General features: G+C 52.2%; 1 protein-coding gene across 1 annotated transcript; it reads left to right on the top strand.

Annotated features, from left to right (window-relative positions):
* The first annotated feature begins 74 nt into the window (after window positions 1-74).
* Window positions 75-12,480, top strand: SHKBP1 (SH3KBP1 binding protein 1). Its single transcript, XM_006871412.1, has 18 exons — window positions 75-160; window positions 366-419; window positions 544-589; window positions 695-768; window positions 1,268-1,326; window positions 1,542-1,622; window positions 3,414-3,575; window positions 3,656-3,746; window positions 3,848-4,038; window positions 4,909-5,024; window positions 5,966-6,053; window positions 6,169-6,285; window positions 8,021-8,191; window positions 10,070-10,225; window positions 10,601-10,697; window positions 11,590-11,768; window positions 12,030-12,144; window positions 12,249-12,480. Exons 1-18 carry the CDS (start codon window positions 75-77, stop codon window positions 12,478-12,480), a joined length of 2,115 nt encoding a protein of 704 aa, XP_006871474.1.
* The last annotated feature ends 8,737 nt before the right edge of the window (window positions 12,481-21,217 follow it).

The raw sequence follows: 21,217 nt of genomic DNA, 5'->3' as shown, positions 1-21,217 counted from the left end.
ATGAGAGCACGATGAGGCGTGGTCTGAGGACATACCCGGAAGCGGCCGCAGGCCGGTGGGCTCGCCTAGGGGCCATGGCGGCAGTGGCGGCTGCAGCCGAGGGGGCCACGGGTCGGGGGCCTCCCGGGGAGGTGATTCATCTGAACGTTGGGGGCAAGAGGTAAGTGTAGAGGATCCCTTAGGGTCGGGGAGCGGAGTGGGAGTGCCCGCCTCTCCGGGGGGAAATCCTTGTCCATCAAGGATTGATCCGCCCTCTACTGGAGGCGCGAGAGCTGGAAAAGCTTAACCCGTTTTAGGGGAGGAGGGTCGCATCCTTGCCTTCCTACCCCCATCATCTCAAGGGTTCGTTTACCTTCCCTGTCCAGATTTAGTACCTCGCGCCAGACCCTCACCTGGATTCCAGACTCTTTCTTCTCCAGGTGATCGAAAGCTCGAATTGGAGGGGGGGAGGGGGAGGCAAGCCAGAAAAAGTGGGAAGGGAAGGGATGCCAAGACCTAACTCCCCCCCGCCTCTGATACTTGCTCTGCTTACCCTTACTTCAGTCTTCTGAGCGGGCGCATCTCCACGCTAAAAGATGAAACTGGAGCGGTAAGACCAGGGCAGAAATGGGTGGGTGGGGGCAGTAAAAGGAGGGGCAGGACCCTTCTCTCGGCCTGCTCATTGCTCTGTTCATCCTTTGTCCCTCCTCCACAGATCTTCATCGACCGGGACCCCACTGTCTTTGCCCCTATCCTCAACTTCCTGCGCACCAAAGAGTTGGACCCCAGGTTAGCAAAGGGAAGAGGTCCCCTAACGCCTTCCAAGAAGTTTTTTCTCTACCTCAGAATGTTTGTTCACACTTTGCTCTATTAGCATTCGCATTCTGTGTCTTAATTATATGCCACCAGAGTACACACACACAAACACACTCATATGAGGGACTTACAAAAGTTTGTGGGAAAATTCCATTCTTTTTTTATGCCATTTTTCCACAAATATTTTGAAAACCCCCTCTTTGTCCACTGCCCATCTCTTCACTCTTTACAATTTTGATCCCCTCAGAATCCCTGGGGATTCTCCTTGCAGTTTTGAAACTTCCTCAGAAATCTTGGCCCCCTCCCCACTTGCTTCGTCCCTCAGACCCTGTTGTTGTTGTTAAGTGCCATCGAGTCGGTTCAGACCCATAGCGACCCTGTACAGGGTTTCCGAGGGTGTAAATCTTTACGGGAGCAGAACGCCTCATCTTTCTCCCGCGGAGCGTCTGACTCCTAGTTAATTCTACCTCAGGGGTGTCCATGGTTCCAGCCTCCTCCATGAAGCTCAGTTCTATGGGCTCACTCCTCTGGGTAAGTAGAACATTCTCATTTGCTTAGAAACCCAGTTTTCCATTGATTCTCTTGGACTCCTTCCAAACCTCTTCCCCCAGCCACATGAAATAGTCTGGTTAGAGCTGGTCCTAAGTCTGAAGAGAGTAATGGTATTCTGAGGGGGAAGTGAGGAGGGGGAAAGGTGTCTGTCTCAGTAACTTGCATGCTTCAGCCTTGGAGTTGTTTTTTCTCAGTTCGTCGCTTGCAGCTTCGGGAAGAGCTGGATCGATCTTCGTGTGGAAATGTCCTCTTCAACGGTTACCTGCCCCCACCAGGTGGGCACTCCAAAAGAATAGCGGGAGTAAGGATTAAAGACTACATTTCCCCTGAAATCCACAGCCCTTCTGGAGCGCCTTTGAAACACATGGGCCGGGAGACATGGGAGTTGTAGTTCTGCATCTGATGCTTGGGCCCATGCTTGGAGAGGAAGTAGGAGCTGCGTTTCCCATGAGGCAGTGGGCATCTAATCTTCCTTGAAGCTCCGAAGTGTACCCTAGGGCCTGATTGTAGTTGTAGTCCAAGTTTGATTTCCTTGTGGTAGCTTTAGAGGAGCTGGGATCCTTTGTATGGAGGGGAGAAATATTAAAGAGGATTTTCTGACTACAATCCCCATGTCACCCTAGGTTATTTAGCCCATTGTTGTTGTTAAGTGCCGTCGAGTCGGTTCTGACCCATAGCGACCCTGTACAGGGTTTCCGAGGGTGTAAATCCTTACGGGAGTAGAAAGCCTCATCTTTCTCCCGCGGAGCGGCTGGTAGTTTCGAACCGCTGACCTTAAGGTTCGCAGCCCGATTCGTAACCACTACGCTACCAGAGCTCCTTTAGCCCATTAGCCTTGGAAAATATGTCCCAAAGGTTATTGGGAACACTAGTTCCCTAGGCGTTGTTGGTGTTTGGTGGTGGTGGTGGTGGTGAATCATTTCTATAGGGTTTCTGAAGCTGTAAATCTTTATAGGAGCAGAAAGCCACATCTTTCTCCCTCAGAGTGGCTGATGGATTTGAACTGTTGACTTGTGGTTAACAGCCCAGTGCGTAACCCACTATGCTGCCAGAGCCCCTTTGCTGGTTGGTAGAAGGATAGTTTTATTCCCCCAACTTTAGTCAATACTGACTATCATCATGAAGTTTCCCAAATATGAAAACCTGTGCTATTGTTTTATTAACGTAGGTTTAGTTAGTTTTTTCTTCTTTAACTTACTTTAAATAGAAACTTTGTATCACTACTGGTATGCCACATATACAAAGTAAACATGAAAATTAAGCCCATGCATAGTGGCTGCTCGTTGCCATCTAAGCTGCCATTGAGTCTGCTCCAGTTCAGAGCAGAATGTCATTTGGTCCTGCGCCATCTCCAGGATTGTTGGTAATCAGATTCTTTCGTATTGGGATTTGTAGGATTTTTCAGTGGCTAAATTTCAGAAGGAGATTACCAGACCTTTCTTCCTTTGATTCTAATGCAAACATAACAGTGCTATTAAATCTGTCTAGAATCTGTTGCACCCATTTATTTAAAAGGAGAGCTTAGCGAGTATTAAGGTATCCTGGTGGCACAGTGGTTACACTGTCAGCTGATAACCAAAAGGTCGGCTGTTCGAACCTACCAGCTACACGGGAGAATGACGTGGCTTTCTACCTCCGTAAACGTTAGAGCTAAGGAAACTCTATAGGGTCGTTCTACTCTGCCATACTGGGTCGCTATGAATCTGAATTGACTTCCTGGTGGGTTTGGTTTTTGTTTGTTTTCTGGTTATTGACAAGTACTAGGCTTCTCAGTACTACCAAAGGTAGTCTTTCTGTGTGACATTGTTTAGTGGAAACTTTGTATCACTATCTTTCTGCTCCAAAGTAAACACGCTGATTTAAAGCAAAGATAGCTGTTGTCAGTTGCCATTGAGTTATAAATGGTTAATGCCATGTCCCCACACACTTAAAACCTCCTAGCCAGGGAACTGGGCTCCACATGTGGGGAAGTCACCCACATAGTGTAAGGTGGTGTGTTCCAGACTAGTCACTGCAGTTATTAACACTCTGTACCCCCACCTGCACTTCCATCCCCTGTAATGCAGTGTTCCCCATGAAGCGGAGGAATCGGCACAGTCTGGTGGGGCCCCAGCAGACCGGGGGACGCCCAGCTCCTGTTCGGCGGAGCAACACGATGCCCCCCAACTTGGGCAATGCAGGGCTCCTGGGCCGCATGCTGGAGGAGAAAGCCCCTCCTCCTCCTTCTGGTATGTTTCCGTCTCCTGGGAAGTGGGGTGACCATGGGGATCCTAGTGACCCTGCCCTGACCCGACTCTTCCCTTGTCAGGTCTACCAGAGGAGCCGGGGATGGTGCGCTTGGTGTGTGGACACCACAACTGGATTGCTGTGGCCTACACCCAGTTTCTTGTCTGCTATAGGTGCTCTGGGAACGGGGTGGCCAGGGGCTTTGAGCCCTGTTGACCGGGAGGATTTGGGGTGAAGGCTGATGATGTTCCCTCCTCACCCCCCAATCCTACAGACTGAAGGAAGCCTCTGGTTGGCAGCTGGTGTTCTCCAGCCCCCGTCTGGACTGGCCCATCGAAAGACTGGCACTGACAGCCCGCGTGCCCGGCGGGGCTTTGGGCGAGCATGACAAGATGGTGGCAGCTGCCACAGGCAGCGAGATCCTGCTGTGGGCGCTGCAGGCAGAAGGTGGTGGCTCCGAGATAGGTATGGTACCAGGGTGTGTCCAGCTTTGCTTGGGAGAATCTTGCGTCCTTTAGAATTCCACTGCAGCCCGTGGCCTTGAACACCCATAGATCTATTAGAATTAACTGCTCCACTGGAATTTTATGGAGTAGAACTCTCTTGTTAGCTGCCATCCAGCAGGCTCTGACTCAGAGTGGCCTTATATATAATGGAACAAAACGTGGCTCATTCCTGTTCTGTCATCCCGATCATTGGACTGCTCAAGCCCTGTACCTTCCTGCCTAGGAGCTCATCCGTCAGCACTATATGGGACATGATCCTGCTGTGATCTATAATTTTGGGAAGCACATCACCCACCAGGCCTGTCTTAGTGTGGAAGGACCACTGGTACCTGTCCACCATGAGTGACCCTGCTGCTATCAGGGCTTCCAGAGTCACAGCAGCACACAGTCTGTCACAGAGTGACAGATGGCAGTGGGATAGTACAATCTCACCCACCCATGTAGAATTTTGTAGCTTGTTTAAAATAATCTATATTACACAGTTCTTCCACCCTTTAGAATTTTCTGCCCCATTAGATCTTTGCCCTATTAGAACTCTCCAGCCCTTTAAAATTCTATGGCCTGTTGGAAAAATCCACCAGCCTTCCTTTTAGAATCCACCGCTCCATCAGAATTCCTGTGTTAAACTGTGTTAAAATTCCACTGTGTGTTAAAGCTAGAGCCCCGGGCCCCATCAGAAATTTGACTTACTGTAATCCTCTCATTCCTTCTGGAATCCAGAGCTCAACTGAATTTTCAGACCCTTGGAATTTGTCCTGACAAGCGTTCCTGCTACCTCTCCCGTCCCCTATGAGGCAGGGTCCTTGGCTGAGTCCTCTTTGTCCTGCAGGAGTCTTCCATCTGGGGGTGCCCGTAGAGGCCTTGTTCTTTGTTGGAAACCAGCTCATCGCCACAAGCCACACGGGGCGCATTGGGGTGTGGAATGCTGTCACCAAGCACTGGCAGGTGAGATCTCCAGCTAGCCTGGCTTCCTGTCCTCACTTCCCAAGGTGACCAGACTACACAGATACAGGGAGGAGTTCCTTTCTGTCCTCCCACTACCAGGGAGTGACAGATACAGACACACACACACACACACACACCGTGAGTGGGCCAGAACCTGCAGTATGTGTAATAAAGACCTCAGGAACATCTGGGAGGACTTGCTGGAAGGCGAAGCTGCCTAAGGTAGAATGAAGGATAGACGGGTTTGGAAAGGAGGAGAAAGAATTCACCAGATACTGGGTGAGGTGTGGGTGTAGCAGGGAGATGTTGTAGGAGGCAGAGACCCAAGAGAGAGATGTGTAAACATGTGTGTGTACAGCATTGCTTGTTTCTACTGAAGTGTGAGTGGGGAATTGGTTGGTTGGTTGATGGTATGCCAAGGAGTCACTTCCGACTCATAGTGACCCTGCATAGGGCTTCTGAGGCTGTAAATCTTTACGGGAGCAGAAAGACTCATCGTTCTCCTACGGGAACAGCTGGTGGTTTTGAACTACTGACCTTGAGATTAGCAACCCGGCTTGTAACCACTGTACTATCAGAGAGTGAAAGAGTCCAATACAAACAAAAACAGAAGGAGGCAGCAAAGAGAGAAAGAAATGGGGGCAGAGAAACCAGGAGGGAATGACCGTGCTCGATGGAGGGACAGACAGCAATGAGACACACAGAGTAACATCAGAAATACAGAGTGGAAGAGAGGCCAAGAGGCAGAGAGAGACAAAAAGGAACCGTGGTTTGAGCCACAAGACAGGAATGCAGGGGACCAGAGTGGGCGAGGCTCGGGGAAAGCTTCCCAGAAGCCACTTGTGGGTTCTGTAAGGGAAGGGAGTGGGTGTTCCAGGAGTGGACTCGGCAGAAGCAAAAGCATGAAGGAGGCCACAACCACCACCTGCCCTGTCTTCTAGGTCCAGGAGGTGCAGCCCATTACCAGTTACGACGCAGCAGGCTCCTTCCTCCTCCTGGGCTGTAACAACGGCTCCATCTACTATGTGGGTAAGCAGCTCCCCACACCCCAGGCGCCTGAGAGCCACCCCAGGAAATAAGAGAGGAGGGGACAGGCTGAGGCTCCTAGAACAAAACCCACTCCACCCTCCCTTGCCCACCCCAGACGTGCAGAAGTTTCCACTTCGCATGAAGGACAATGACCTACTTGTCAGCGAGCTATACCGGGACCCAGCGGAGGACGGGGTCACTGCTCTCAGCGTCTACCTCACACCTAAGACCAGTAAGCTATGACCCGTGGCTCCCCTCCTACTGTCCCCAGCCCATTGCCCTCTGTCCACCACCTGGAGAGCAGGACATGACCCAGGGGGATTTAGTGGGAGTGGGGACAGATTTAACTCCCAGTCACTCAACAAACACTGATGAGCAGCATGTGTACGTCAGCACTGTTCTGGGGGCTGGACTGTGCGTGGGGGGCCTCTCTACCAGGGGCAGAATTGGCCATTAGTCATTAATCTGTTTCTTTCCCATGTCAGTGTTAGAACATGCCGTAGTGACCTAGTGCTGCTCTAACAGAAATATCATTTAAAGAACAGAAATTCATTTTATCACAGTTTTAGGAGGCTAGAAGTTGAAATTCAGGGTACAGGCTCTGGGGGAATGTTCTCTCTCTGTCCCCTCTAGGGAGACATTTTTGACTTAGTTTATGTAACCCTGGTGTTGTTCAGTTCCTTGGTGATCTCCACGTGGTGTCTTGTCTCCTCCCCTCACCCTTGCTTGTCTCTCCTAGGATTCCAACACATATTTAATCCCATAACAGGCCCTAATGCTTGCACGCTTCCAAAACCAAGAGGATGTATGTTTTACAGTGCATGAAGCTGAGTCCTGTAACTTGTTTTTTTGTTTTTTTTTGTTTTGCTTTGTCTCACTTTCTTGACCTCAAATGCAGAATAAGTTGTTTTCGTTTGCATGTTTCTGTTGAGTTATAATTTGCCAACCATAAAATTCACTGTTTCTGACTGGACAACTCAATGGGTTTTAGTTTATTCACAGAACTGTGCAACCATCACCACTGTCTAATTCCAGAACATTTCCTTCACCCTAAAAAGAAGCCCAGGGTCCATGAACAGTCATAAGTCTCTAGTCCTTCTCAAAGAAACTTGTATGTATGGTGTGAGGTAGGGATCAGAGTAAGTTTTCCCATGTAGTTATCCAATTCTTCTAGCAGGAATAAGTTAATAATACATTTAATTATAAAGCCTAGGCTTACCTTTCTTCCACATCTGGCCCCTGCCTTGTTTCATTTATTTATTCTTTTTATCTCTCCATCTCCCTCCTCACCACATGTCACCAACGTGGTGTTTGTTGTTGTTTTTATCTTTATTTTATGGTGTGGGCTGTATATCTCAGTCATCCCCACCCTGCCCTAGACTTAATATCCATATTGCAATACACACCCCTCATCCATTCCTTAAAACTGCTATATTCTTACCAAGTGTTATCTACCCACATTCTTTAGGATATTCCATGACATTTCAAGTTTATTTTTCCCTTGTGGGAAGTTGGCACCAGGTGGGAGTCCATCAGACCCACCGGGTTGGTTTTGTTGTCTTGCTCTCTGTCTGTTTCTGTCTCCTGTTAACACTTTTCTATCTTTCTCTTTTTCTCCCTCCCTGTGTCTCTTTTTCTCTTTCCCTACAGCTCAGTTTCTCTGTTCTTAGGTCTCCCTGTTTCTCTGTTTTACTCTCTCTTGTTACTGCTGTCTCTCAGCCGCTGTCTCTGTTTTGTCCCTCTGTGTTTGATCTCTCCCTTCACCAGCTGGCCTCCATCTCCCTTGCCTTGCTTTCTGACTTTGTTCATTGTTGGTTTCTCTGTCTGCCTTAGTTTCTGTTTCTCTGTGGTCTTGGCCCTTGCCTGACCCCCTCTTTGCTCCTTGGTCCCTTCCCCCCAGGTGACAGTGGGATGATCTTGGCCCTTACCTGACCCCCTCTTCACTCCTTGGTCCCTTCCCCCCCCAGGTGACAGTGGGAACTGGATTGAGATCGCGTATGGCACAAGCTCTGGGGGCGTGCGGGTCATCGTGCAGCACCCTGAAACCGTGGGCTCGGGGCCCCAGCTCTTCCAGACCTTCACCGTACACCGCAGCCCTGTCACCAAGATCATGCTGTCTGAGAAGCATCTCATCTCAGGTAGGCCTGGCGGGTGACCCTGGAGGAGACGCAACTCAGGTGGGAGCAAGAAGCCAGGCAGATGAGGACTCTTGCTGGAGAGGGACTTTCTGAGGGAAAGAATTTTGAACTGGGAGGGAATTGCGAAAACAAGAGAATAACACATGGAGGAGACCAGACTAGGGGAGAGTGGGTTGGAAGGTACAGAGTAAGTCAACTGCTGGTGTGGTGCAGTCAGTTAAGCACTGGGCTGCCAACTTCAAGGTGGGTGGTTCAAACTCACCAGCCGTACTTTGGGAAGCCTGTACAAAGTCAGTAGGAGTTGGAACGTTAGTTCCAACTCGACTGCATTTAACAACAAATATTGCTTGAGCATCTACCGTGTGTCAGGCACTCATTAGTGACAAGCCTGGAGAAGCCCTGCCCTCGTGGGTCTGCTGTTCTAGTGAGATAACGAACAATCAGTATTTTCCAGAACACCAAACCCATTGCCATAGAATCGGTACTAACTCAGAGCGACCCTGTAGGATAGAGAACTGCCTTTTAGGATTTCCAAGATTGTAAACAATCCCAGGATCAGAGAGCCTCATCTTTCTCCCACAGAGTGGCTGGTGGGTTTGAACCACTGACCTGGCTGTTAGCACAGTCCAGTGCTTACCCCACAGTGCCACCAGGGTGCCTAAATCAATATTCGTTGTGTTGGTAAGTGCCGTCAAGTCACTTCCAATTTATAGTGACCCTGTATAGGGTTTCTGAGGAGTAACTGGTAGGTTAGAACCACCGAACCACTGACCTTTTGGTTCACGGTACAGTGCTGATCCTGCAGTGCCACACCAGGACTCCATAAATCAATGTATGTTGTTGTTGTTAAGTGCCGTCGAGTCAGTACCGACCCATAGTGACCCTGTATAGGGTTTCCAAGGAGCAGCCAGTGAGCTTGAACCACCAACCTTGCAGTTCAAAGGGCTTTGCAATCTGATGCATTAACCCACAACGCCACACCAGGACTCCAACAAATCAATGTATATGGACCTATAAATCAATGTCAGGTGATAGGAAAGACTAGGAATGAAAATAAAGATGTGTGCGTGGCTTCAGGATGTTCTGGAGAGTGGGAGATTCATAGGAGGCCTTCTGAGAAGGGTCCTTTGAGCAGGAATGGGGGGTAGGGGGAGCAACTGGCAGGGAAAAGTGTTGCAGGCAAAGGGAACAGCCATTGCAAAAACTCTGAGGTGGAAGGCTATTTGGTGTGCTTGAGGAAGAGCAGAGAGACCCTGGGGCAGGGGTGGGGTGATGGGTGGGGAGGGGGAAGTGGAGGAGATGAGGCCAGGGAAGGAGGGTCCTTACAAGCCATGGAAGACTTTAGCTCTTACTGTAGGGACAATGGAGTCGTCCTGGTGTGGCACTGTAGTGTAAGCTCTGGACCACAAAGCCAGTTTGACCTGCAAGGCCAGCAGTTCAAATCCACCAGCCACTCCTTGGAAACCCTATACCGGATCAATATGCGTCTGAACCAACTTGACAACACTTAACAACAACAACAGTGGGGAGTTATGGGGCTATCGGAGGACTCAGATCAGAGGGGTGTTGATTAACCTGACTCAGGTGTTCACAGGGTCACTCTGGCTGCGTGTGGGGACCAGACCAGAGAGGTAGAGGTGAGGCAGCTGTGATGGTCCAGGTGGGAGATGCGAGTGGACAGAGCCAGGGTGGGAGCCATGGAGGGGGGTCAGGTGAGATCAAACACAAGAACTATTGGGAATCCAGAGCCTAGAGACTTTTTGACACTTGGAATTCCCAGAGGTGAGAATCCTCAGAAACGGAAGGACTCAGGATCCTGCCCTTTTGAGAGGGCCTCGCTTGTGTCTGAGGACTGACCTGCTGCTCCACCCTCCTCAGTCTGTGCTGACAACAACCACGTGCGGACGTGGTCGGTGACCCGCTTCCGAGGCATGATTTCCACCCAGCCTGGCTCTACCCCACTCGCTTCCTTCAAGATCCTGGCGTTGGAGTCAGCGGACGGCCATGGCGGCTGCAGCGCTGGCAACGACATTGGTGCCCACCTGCCCTCAACCTCCACTGACGCTGCCTGACCCCTACCTTACCCTTGACCTCTCTGTTCATTCCCCACCTAACCCTTCCCAGCCTCTTCTGACTCACCCAGCTGACCTGGTTGACCCCCATGAACCTCCACCTGAACTCACACCCCCATTGACTGCCTTGTGACCCGCAACCCTCACTCCATTGACCTACCCCTGATCCTCGACAGTCCCAGACTCTTGTGACTGGTGCTGACCCCAACCACCTGCTAACGCCTGGGGATGGGATGTGGCCCTGGGAAGGGTCATGAGTGGGGAAGGGAGCAGAGCCCAGGGGTAGTCAGGTTCAGCAGAGCCCAGCTGGCCCTGACCTCCACCTCTGTCGACCCAGGCCCCTATGGAGAGCGGGATGAGCAACAGGTGTTCATTCAGAAAGTGGTGCCCAGCGCCAGCCAGCTCTTCGTGCGTCTCTCATCTACGGGGCAGCGGTGAGGACTCACACACACCCCTCAAAGTCAAATGGGAAGTGGAGGGATCAGAGGAGAAGGAAGGATGGTAGCTGGGTCTGGGTCACTGAGGCCCAGGGGATGCCCAGCCAAGGGGCACTGAAGGGGCAAAGGACTGTTGGAGAAGATGGCCTGAAGCTATTAAAAGTGTGGCCTAGACAGGTTAGAGGAGCGCTCTCCTGTACTGGGCCTCAAACAGAGAATGCCAAGCATGGTCAGGGCCTGAATGGGGAAGTGCAGGGCACTAGGGTCGGGGAGGCAGAGGGCTCGGGCTGGGTGGGAGAGAAGCAAGCAGAAGGCTTAGCTGGGACTGGGAGGTGCAGAGAGCTGTCAGCCACAGGAGATGCGGGGGGCCTTCCTTGATGAGGGTCTAGTTGATATCCAACTAAGCAGAGTCTGGAAGGATGAACAGGAATGCGCTAAAGACAGAGGAAGTAAGGGGAAGGGGGTAGACCAGGCCAAGGGGGCCACATGTGCAGAGCCAGGTGTAGGACCAGAGCCCAGAGCAGGAGGTGAGGGACTGAAGGTGGGGCCTTGTCATTCATTTAGAAGAACTGAGACATTAGCTTGAGCGCCCTGGGAGGCCAGGGTAGCTGTGGGAGGGATGGATGGGAGGTTGGTGGTCAAGCTGGGAGGCCAGGTACCTGGGGAGAGGGGGGATGGGACTAGCAGGGACTGGGGTGGGAATGGTGCTCAGCCCTGGGGTGTTGGGAGGAGAGGGGAGCATCCAGGTGAGACTTAGCTGAGTCTTCCCTTTGGGACTGTGGTGTGGTCTGCAGGCTTGGAGGCTGCTAGGCTTCCAGACCAGAGCTCAGGAGAGGGTGGGAGGAGGGAGCAGAGCAGGCCCTGGACCCTCACCAGCCCCCACCCTCAGAGTATGCTCCGTGCGCTCCGTGGATGGCTCCCCCACTACCGCCTTCACTGTGCTCGAGTGTGAGGCCTCCCGGCGGCTCGGCTCTCGGCCCCGGCGCTACCTGCTCACCGGTCAAGCTAACGGCAGCCTGGCCATGTGGGATCTGACCACCGCCATGGATGGCCTCGGCCAGGCCCCTGGTACTCCCCGCCTGCCTTGGCCCAGACCCAAGCCCTAGCCCCTCATGATCCCCCTTCCCCAACACTTGCCGTCTCCTCTTTGCCCTTTGAGGCCTTTTCTCGGCCCTTACCCCCTTTGTCTTTTGACCTTTACCTTCCACCCCCTCTGACTCCTGCATCCTTGCTCTACCGAGACCCCTGATTCTTGCACTGTGGTCCCCCTTCCCCCTTCCATGTCTCGGATCCCTGTCTTGCCCCCTAAGCCTGATTCCTTGCCCCCAGCAGGTGGCCTGACAGAGGCAGAGCTGATGGAACAGCTGGAGCAATGTGAGCTGGCCCCACTGGGCTCCTCAAGGGGCTCTCTCCCCAGCCCCTCAGCCCGTACCTCTCTCACCAGGTGCCTGGGACTCTGCTCCCCATGGGGAATGGTGGAGAGGGGACAGCACCTTGGCCTTGGGGAAGGGGTGTGGTCCCCTGCACTAACCCTTGTCACTCCCTCAGTCTCCACTCAGCCTCCAGTGTGGCCTCCTTATCTGGCCGACGTGGAAGTCCAAGCCCCCCGCAGACTGAAGCCCGGCGCCGAGGAGGAGGTAGCTTTGTGGAACGCTGCCAGGAACTGGTGCAGAGTGGGCCAGAGCCCCGGCGGCCACCAACGCCAGCCCCCCGACCCTCCACAGGCCTTGGGGCTCCTCTCGCACCACCCAAGACAAAGCTCAATGAAACTTCCTTCTGAACATCTCCCTTTGTGCCTTTGGACATCCTGGTCTTGGTGGGCTTGGGTGTCTCCCTGCTTCCTGTCAGACCCCTGGGTTCAGGGCCAGGGCCTCCTTGGAGTAGTCATTGTTACAAAGCCCTCACATATTCCCCCTTTTCTAGAAGCCAAAGTCACCTGCTCATTAATAAAGTCCTCACTGCCAACCCTTTGGAGTCCTGGTGTGGCACTGCAGGCTAATGCACTGGGCTGCAAAGTCAGCTTGAACCACAACATTAGTGGTTCAAGCTCACCAGCCGCTGTTTGGAAACCTTATACAGGGTCCCTATGAGTCAGAATCAACTCGACGGTACTTAACAAGAAGCCAATCCTTTGCCTGCATTCCTAGGGGGTTTGGGGACCTCCCGAGAAGCAATGGGGGATGTCCCTGAGGGCAGAGTCTGTCTTGGTTTAAGTGAAGAAAGGGGATGTTTTGGCTTCTACTCTGAGTTCAATTCAGGCATAGCAGCATCCAGGGGCTCCCCAATCTCTTATTTCTCAGCTTTGCCTTCCTCTGCAGTGCGCCATTCTCACAGGCTTTCTCTGTGCCAAGATAACTCCCAGCAGCAAAGCTCCCAAGACTGATTCTCATTGGCTCAGTTTTGGTCATATGGCCATTGGTCAGTGTGAGAAAGGACTTCCATTGTCCAGCCTGGACCTCACAAACCAGGCGGTAAGGTGAGCGAGCCCAAGTGGGATGAGTGGAGGAGGAATACTGAAAGGAGAATCAGGATGCTGTTACCTCAAGGAGAGAATGGCTTTGTTAGGTACCATTGAGTCAGTTTGGACTCAGATCGACCCTGTGTACAAAACCCGGCCTGGTCCTGTGCCATCCTCACAATTGTTATGTGTGAGACCATTGTTGCTATGTCTGTCCATCTTGTTGGAGGTCTTCCTCTTTTTCACTGACCCTCCATTTTATCAAGTAAAATGTCCCCAGGAACTGGTCCTTCCTGACAACATTTCCAAAATATAAGAGATGAAATCTTACCATCCTTGCACCCAAAGGGCATCCTGGCTGTGCTTCTTCCAGGACCGGTTCGTTTGTTCTTCTGACGGTCCATGGTACATTCAGTATTCTTCACCAACACCGTAATTTGAATGCATTGATTTTTCTCTGATCTTCCTTATTCATTGTCCAACTTTCACATCCCTAAGAAGTGATTAAAAATAGCATGGTTTGAGTCAGGCACACCTTAATTCTCAAAATGACATCTTTGCTCTTGAATACTTTGAAGAGGTCTTTGTTAGCAGATTTCCTTAATGCAATGTAGCCTTTGATTTCTTGACTGCTGTTTGCATGAGCATTGATTGTGGGTGAAGTCTTTGACAACTTTAATCTTTTCTCCATTTATCATGATGTTATTTACTGCTCCAGTGGTGAGGATTTTTGTTTACCTGGAGGTGCAACCCATACTGAAGGCTGTCGTCTTTAATCATCAGTATATCAAGTCCTCTTTGCTTTCAGCAAACAAAATTGTATCATCTGCATATTGCAGGTGGTTAATAAGGCTTCCTCCAATCCTGTTGCCATGTTTTCATAGAATCCAGCTCCTCGAATTATTTGCTCAACATGCAGATTGAATACGTATGCTGAGGACATAACCTTGCCTCTCACCTTTCCTGATTTTTGAGCCGTTTGAATGAATGGCCATGGATAGGCAGAAACAGATGGCAATGATGTGATTGCTCCATCCCCCAACACTTGCACCTCCAACCTTGCCACTGACACACTTGGCCCAGCACCCCTAATTTCTCAGTCCTCTGCTGCCTTCCTGCCCACACTAAAGAGGGTGTGAGACCAAAGAGGATTAGCTCACCCCAGCTGGCCCAGACATCTGGGAGATTTTTTGTTTAGATAGTACCTGTTGTTATGATACTACCTTTAGGATGTTTCTACATCTTTTACTTGAGCTAATGAGGTAGAAGGCGGGTTGGACCAGGAATAGAGGATTTTAGAGTATGTTCATTTTAGCACACCTGGGTTTTCTGGAATGCCAACACTTCTGGAACAGGATAGATTAGAATGTTAGGGATCTAGGACACCAGGCTAATCTGGAGTGCTGTTAGTAGACTAACAATTGTGGGGGTCTCCCCTGCATGTCAGAGAATCAGAGGGTTCTGACCAAAGGATTTTGAAAGTCAGTGGTTCTAAAACAGGAATGTTCTAGAATGCCTGTGATTCTCCCCCAGGAGGAATAGCTTGCCTAGCTGGGATTCTGGAATGCTGAGAATTAATAGGACACAAAAGATTCTGGCTTGCTAAGCAATTGAAAACAGGATATTCTGGAATATCAGTCTTTATAGAGAGGTGTGTCTATATCCTAAGAAATCCGCAATGACACAGGAAGGTTTGGATTGCTAGAGAACCTAAAACGAGCAGAATGGAAAAGGTTAGTGCCTGAAAACTCAGTCTTCTGGCATGTCTGCAGATCTCAATTCCTAGAATTGCTTTTGTAAGCCAGGACATTCAGAACACTGTAGAATGTGTGAATCTCAGAATTCTAGACATAATGAAATCTAGAATAAACTGTATTATAATGCCCACTGATGTCGAATATATTTTAGGTCATTCCATCCATTCCAGGGAATCCAGAACATACATGTTTCTGGGATGGTGATGATTCTAGAACTGTGAGTGAGATCTGGAATGTCAGAGAATCTAGAAGACAAGATTTTTTCAAATACCAGGAAGAACACACTGGGGGGTGGGAAGGTTTTGAAATGCCAGGAGTCTCAAACTCTGGAATTCTGGAGGTTAAGATCAGATCCAAGGGATAACCACCTTGACCCTGGGACAGAATTGGAAATGGGGACTTCCAATTCTGGGCGGAGGAGAAGACTAAACCATCCCCGGAAGTTGCAATGGTGAGCTAGAGACTGTTGCCTAGCAACGAACATTGAAGATGCCCTGGATCCCTGGCAGAGGAAAGAAATTCCTGCAGCACCCCTGAACAGCTGCTCCGGCCACAGGGTAGGAAGGGGAGAGGGGGAAACAATGGCATGGGCATGCTGTTCCGAAGGGGCACATTAGCCGGGATCTCAGGAGCCACACAAAGGAACATGGAGCAGAGTGAGTGGGCAGAGCCAGGCACATGGTAACACGCTACTCTCATCATCATCCTAGGATAGCCTACGAAAGGTTATGAAGGGGATGTGAGTGCATGGACACCACTCCTGGGAGGGTAGGAGGAGGCTGTGTATCCCTGGGTGGGTGGATGGGAATGGATTTCAGGGAGTCAGTGTGGGATGGAGGACTTTTTATAGGTGGCAGGAACCATGACTGACTGTGTGAGTCAGCCTCTGTGTCTCACTGCATGGCGGACTGAAGGGGTATCTCCTGCCTTAGTCGTCGTCGTCCTGCTCATCCTCCGCTCATCCTCCACGAGGAGCAGGAAGGGGGGGTGGGGATGATGCAGGACCCGTTGCTGTTAGTCTGGCCTCACATGGCCGGCCCCTTAAGGGCTTTTGGCCTAGGGTCCTTTGTGGGCGGAGCCTAGTACCACCCCAAGGCAGGCCGAGGTCTACCTGTAGACCTGGAAACTATCAAGATACCAAGGTTGTGAAAAGTGGGACCTGGAACCCTTAGATATGGGGCAAACATGAAAAGGGTGGGACTTGGGATCCTCAGTATTGGACTAGAGCCCCAATTATCTGTGAGAGGAGGGTGGATTCGGAAACTCAGGGAAAAGAGGCGATTGGGGGTGGGGTCTTAAACTCTGGGAGCAGTACCTTTGGCAGAAGAGATGTAGGGTTGTAATTCCGAAGAAAGAGGGTAGGGTCTTGAGCTTACAAAGGAAAGGAATGAAGCCCTTTGAGTTAAGAGGCAGTGAGCAAGGTTAGGAGCCTGGCACTCACCAAAAAACTGTGTGAGGCCTAAGATACCCTGAGGCAGGGTCTGGAATGCTGGGGGTGCAAGGGGCACATTTAGGAGTCTTTAAAGATATGGGTAGAGAAAGGGGTCTGAAGGTTCAAGTCCATCTAGAGGTGCTGCAGAAGAAAGGCCTGGTGATTGATTTCTCAAAAGAAACTCAGTTATTGAAACTCTATGAATAGTTCTACTCTGACACATACGAGATCATCTATGGGTCCTAGAGAACTTGGTGGCAACGGGTTAATCTGTAAAGGCTATACCCGTGAAAAGGAACTTTCAGAGGAAGGGCGCAGAGCCAAGAGTTCCCTGAAATGGAATCTGTAAGTCAAGGGCAAGGCCTGGGTCCTCATGGACAGGGGCTACAGCCTTCTGAGGAACACGCTTTGTGGAGCTGGTGAGCTCCGAACCCACTTCAGGGTTAGTGTCTGTTCCCAAGATCTTGAATCACTTGGGGAGATGGGCACCATGGGGCTTCCAGCATCTACACCAGCCAGGAAATCAATTCTAATGGAATTCTCCCACAGTTGTGGGAGGAGGAGTGAGACCTGTAAGTGGGAGCTAGCTTGGGGGACACTGCCCATTGCTTCTGCATCCCTTCCAGCTCCCCCATTCTTGGGACGTTTGCTTCACAAGAGAGGGAACTTGTAAAGTCCTATTCCAGATTTCCCTACACTGCTGAGAAAACTCTAGGCCCAGTTCCCCCCTGCCTAGCACCTGTCCCTCTAGCCCTGCCCCTGTCGCCTCCCGATTGGTGCGCGAGGAGCACCTCTGGCGGTGCCAGGCTCTGATTGGTGGGAAGTTCGTAGCCCGCGGCTGGAGCAGTGGAGAAAGTGAGTCGGCCTGGGGCGGGGGCGGGGGGCGGGGCGGCATTGAGCGGGACCTGCTGGACAGACAGCGGGCCTGGAGGGGGACAAGCCGCCGGACACCATGCGGCAGCCTGGCCCCAGCGGTCGTCGCCCCCTCCTGCTGGTTTTGCTGTCACTGCTCCTTGCAGCCACCAACGCCTCCTCCACCAGTCCCAGCTCCAGTCAAGCCGTCGAGGTCGCGGTGGTCACTGGCCGCCCGGCCGGGTAAGCCCAGCCGAGGTCCTCTCTCTTTTCCTATGCCTCCACCCATTAAATTTGGTGGGCCTCCTGGAGGGTGAGAACGTCCAGCTTTAGAGGAATAGGAACCCAGTACTTTGGTGTGGGGTAATGGGGTCAGGACCCCTGGATGTATTAGGACCCCTATTTTATAGAGAGTTTTGAGGGAAGAATTTTCCCACAGGACCTCCAGTTTATGTGGGGATAGGGCTTTGAGTTTTCCTCGGATAACAGAGATGAGTGGGGCCCTGGAGCCGGAATGGGGTTTCCCAAGTTTCTTGGATGCTTTAATGAGGAAAGCTATGGAAAGGTTTATGCGGGGGTGCGGGGTGGGGAGAACTTTATGAGAGTTGAGATGTTTTGGTGTTCTAGGGTTTGGCGACGCCTGGAATAATTAAAAGATATCATTGAACTTTTCTAATGGGTTAGGGAAAAGTAGACTCTTGGGTTGGTGGTAAAGGGGTTTGTGGGGAGTTTGTGGGTGGCTCAGGTTTCACGATGGTTGGGAAGTCTAGTTTGCTAGAATTAGGAGACTCCGGGGTTGAATGAAGTACCAGTGATTGTGCGGCGAGAGATTCCCGGATTTCCTATAGATCTGGGGGTTATAACCCCCCCTTCTGCCTGCGGGTGACGAAATCGAAGGAAACAGACTCTCCAGCACCCCCACTCCCCGCCCCGCGGTCCCGCGCTCAGTTACAAAGGCCCGGGGCTTCGCTCCCGCCTAGGTCTCTGGGAATGCATTTAGTAACCCGAGCCGCGCAGGGGGCGGGGCCGGGAAGGGGTTAAAACGGAGAGGAGGCGGGAGGAAAGACGGAAGGTTTGGGGGTCCCGGAGTCTCTAAGCGGAGTGGTCCCCTCCCCCACTGGGTTCCACCCCACTATAAGAAGTCTAAGTGTTCGACGTCCCCTTTGCATCGCCCCACGCCCCCCACTGTCCTTCTCTCGAGGTCTGCGCGCACGGCTTCGTCGCTCGCTCCCCTCAGTCTGGGGATAATGGACTTGTCTGGAGTGGGGGAGGTCCTGGGTTGAGACGCACTTGTGTCCAAACTGGGGGCTCCGTCGCCCAGAATCTGAGACCCTCTTGGCGGGGAGACTTCTACACGAACGATTCCTTTTGGTCGGGTGGACAAATGAACTCTAGAGATCAGACGTTGTCTCCAGAACACGCAGCACGGAAAGGCAGGCACGCACTCAGGATTTCCAAGCCCCTAGTTGTGACTTCTGCAACCCCTCCACCTCAGCACCCTCCAGGACCTGTAATGGAAGGGTAGCCCTTCCTCCCCAGCCGCTGAGGCCCGTAGAAGCGTCACCACCTGCTGGCCATGCGCGGGATGGCAGCTAAGTTCAGGACTAGGAGGTACGGGTGGGCGGGGTTCTAGATTCTCAAGGCTGCCCGGCTTAGAAAAGCGCCTAGAAGTCCTCTTGGAGTTTTCCATTAAAAATATATTTTTTTTTCTTTAAAGCCTTTAAAATTAAAAGTTATCGTCAATAAAACCTTACTGTTAAACCCATTCCATAAGACAAATAAAAGCAGGTTTCCTAGTGCCCTATGCTCCGGAAGAGCCTAAGCCAATTTACCTCCCATTGTGTAAGGAGAAACTGAGGCCTTGAGAGAAGCGTCTCAAGTTAGTTCCACAACTATATCACCCTCCTTCAGGCCAATTATTAGACTTTCCCTCCCAGCAAAGCTCCCCTTTTGAGGGGCCCTGGGGGGGGGGCTAGGGATCTGTGTGACACCACCTCTGTATTTATAGCAATGAATCTTGTCACTGCTGTCCAGTCGGATCTGCCGGGAGGAGTCGTTACATCAGAGGTGGGTTGTTTCAGGCGGGTAGGGAGCTGCCAATTCGAAGTAAAGGGGCTGGGGGGTCCTTTCTCCCTCTCTCATCCTAACTGGAGACGAGAGGGGTGTTGGGACGCTCCCTTCCTTAGTCCCTGGATGTCTTCATAGACCCTCAGGGGTGCCTGACCCCTGGACCTCCTTCACCGAGCCCCAGTCCCAGCGTGAGGAAGAAACAGGTGTCCCTTAACTGGCAACCACTGACGTGAGTGTTTGATCCCTGGTTGCTACCAGATCTTCCGGTGCCCAGCTGCACTACCACATCTGGTCACATCTGCCTGTGCCCCCTGAGTCTCTTGTCCTCTGTTCTCTCATTCTTTCTGTCTTAATCATCTTGTATATATGTCTGTTTCTATCTCTTCTATTTCTACCTTTCTCAATTATTGCTCTGTCTCCACCTCCCGCTTTCTTTTCTGACATGATTTCTTTTAACTGGTTTTGTTCATTCCATCTCTTTTTTTTCGGTTTCTCTTTCCCTTACCTGTTTCTCTCTTTGTCATTGTCTCATTAATCTGTTCCAACATCTCTTTTAGTCTGTCTCTTCTCCCTCTCCTAGTTTCTATTTTGCGTTTTTTTTTTTCGGGGATGGGTGGGTGGGTGTCTTTGTCTCTATTTCTCTCCCAGAGTTTGAAGAAAGAACGCTTAGAGCCTGGTCTCCTTATGGGGGTTGGGGGCGGGGGCAGTGCCAAGACTCAGCTTCTCCAAGCCTCAGAGGCCCCTTCCAGCGAGGTGGGGGGGGGGTCAACTTAATCGCGGTGACAGCTCCTTTTCCGCCCCCTCCCACCCAGGCTGCAGGAGGCCCGAGCTCTGTTGAGGCGACGGCGGCCCCGCGGGCCCGGGGGCCGGGCACTGCTGAGAAGGAGGCCCCCATCACAGCGCGCCCTAACTGGCCGGGCCCGCGGTAAGAACATCCGCCCTTCCTCCGCCGCCGTGGGGCGGGGAGGGGGGGGTTCCGGGCCAGATAAAGCCGTCTGGTTCCCACGGTCCAGCAGCCCCCTACCCGCCCCCATCGTAGCTCAGTCCCTCATCGCTCCCCTAGGACGAAGCCCCCTCCAGGGACCCCGGCGTCCGGCCTCGGGAGGTGAGCCCAGGACAGGGCCAGACGCTGGCCAGAGGCGCTGACCCGCGGGGGTGGGGCCGGGAAGCCAGGCGTCCGGGCCCCCAGCGGCTGAAGAGGGGGGGGACGCTGGCCGGGCGGAGAGCAAGGCCCGAACCAGTCCAGACAACAAAAGCGATTGTGCGGGTTGGCGCCTGCCCGGGCACCGAATGCCCAAGATTTTGGGCGGCTGAGGACCAGAGGCCTCCCTCTGCTTCCTCCTCCGGCTTTGGCCCTGGGCAAGAACACCCCCTAGTCTCAATCACCCTCAAAAGTCCCCTTCCTGCTGTGGCCTTCAGCCCAGATGTGTCCTCTCCTCCCTAAAGTCTTCCAGATGTGGGCTTCGTGCCAGATGTGAAGACCCCGTCTCACTGCTTCAACCCACTGCTTCCCCTTCTCAATTCTGACTTCTTCCGTCAGGTGTGGGGGGTCTTGGCCAGATGTGATTACCTCCTCACATGTGCCCCCCTCACTCCAGCCTCTTGCTCAGGGTCTAGACTCCCAATTCTTTCATGCGACCTGTTCCACCAGCCATTCTGCCCTCAGGCCCCTGGGCCACCTGCCTGCATAGATGTGCCATTCTAGCCCCCTACACAGATTAAGCCCCTTCTGTACGCCAAGAGCAGAGGGTCTGCCATTAACTGCCTCGCCAAATGTGGTTCCCCTTACTCTTTCTGCTTTATGGATTTCTTTCTGTCTAGGGGGAAATCCGCCTGCCCCCACCTGTTCTCTTCCCTGCCGCTCCCCTGAGGGCTCTGTTCACTTGTTGATGGGAGCAGGAGGGGGCTGAGGGGAAGTCCCCTTCCCCCCTCCCCCGCCCCCCCCGCG

This window comes from Chrysochloris asiatica, unplaced genomic scaffold (assembly GCF_000296735.1).
Source record: "Chrysochloris asiatica unplaced genomic scaffold, ChrAsi1.0 scaffold00168, whole genome shotgun sequence".
NCBI classification, from domain to species: domain Eukaryota; kingdom Metazoa; phylum Chordata; class Mammalia; order Afrosoricida; family Chrysochloridae; genus Chrysochloris; species Chrysochloris asiatica.
This window is presented reverse-complemented; position numbering and strand designations above follow the sequence as displayed.

Excerpts from the sequence above, each read along its gene's own strand:
- SHKBP1 (XM_006871412.1), top strand. The coding sequence starts at position 75 with ATGGCGGCAGTGGCGGCTGCAGCCGAGGGGGCCACGGGTCGGGGGCCT. Across the intron at positions 1,327-1,541 it reads CTATGGGCTCACTCCTCTGG|TTCGTCGCTTGCAGCTTCGG; the intron begins GTAAGTAGAACA and ends GTTTTTTCTCAG. Across the intron at positions 5,025-5,965 it reads CTGTCACCAAGCACTGGCAG|GTCCAGGAGGTGCAGCCCAT; the intron begins GTGAGATCTCCA and ends CCTGTCTTCTAG.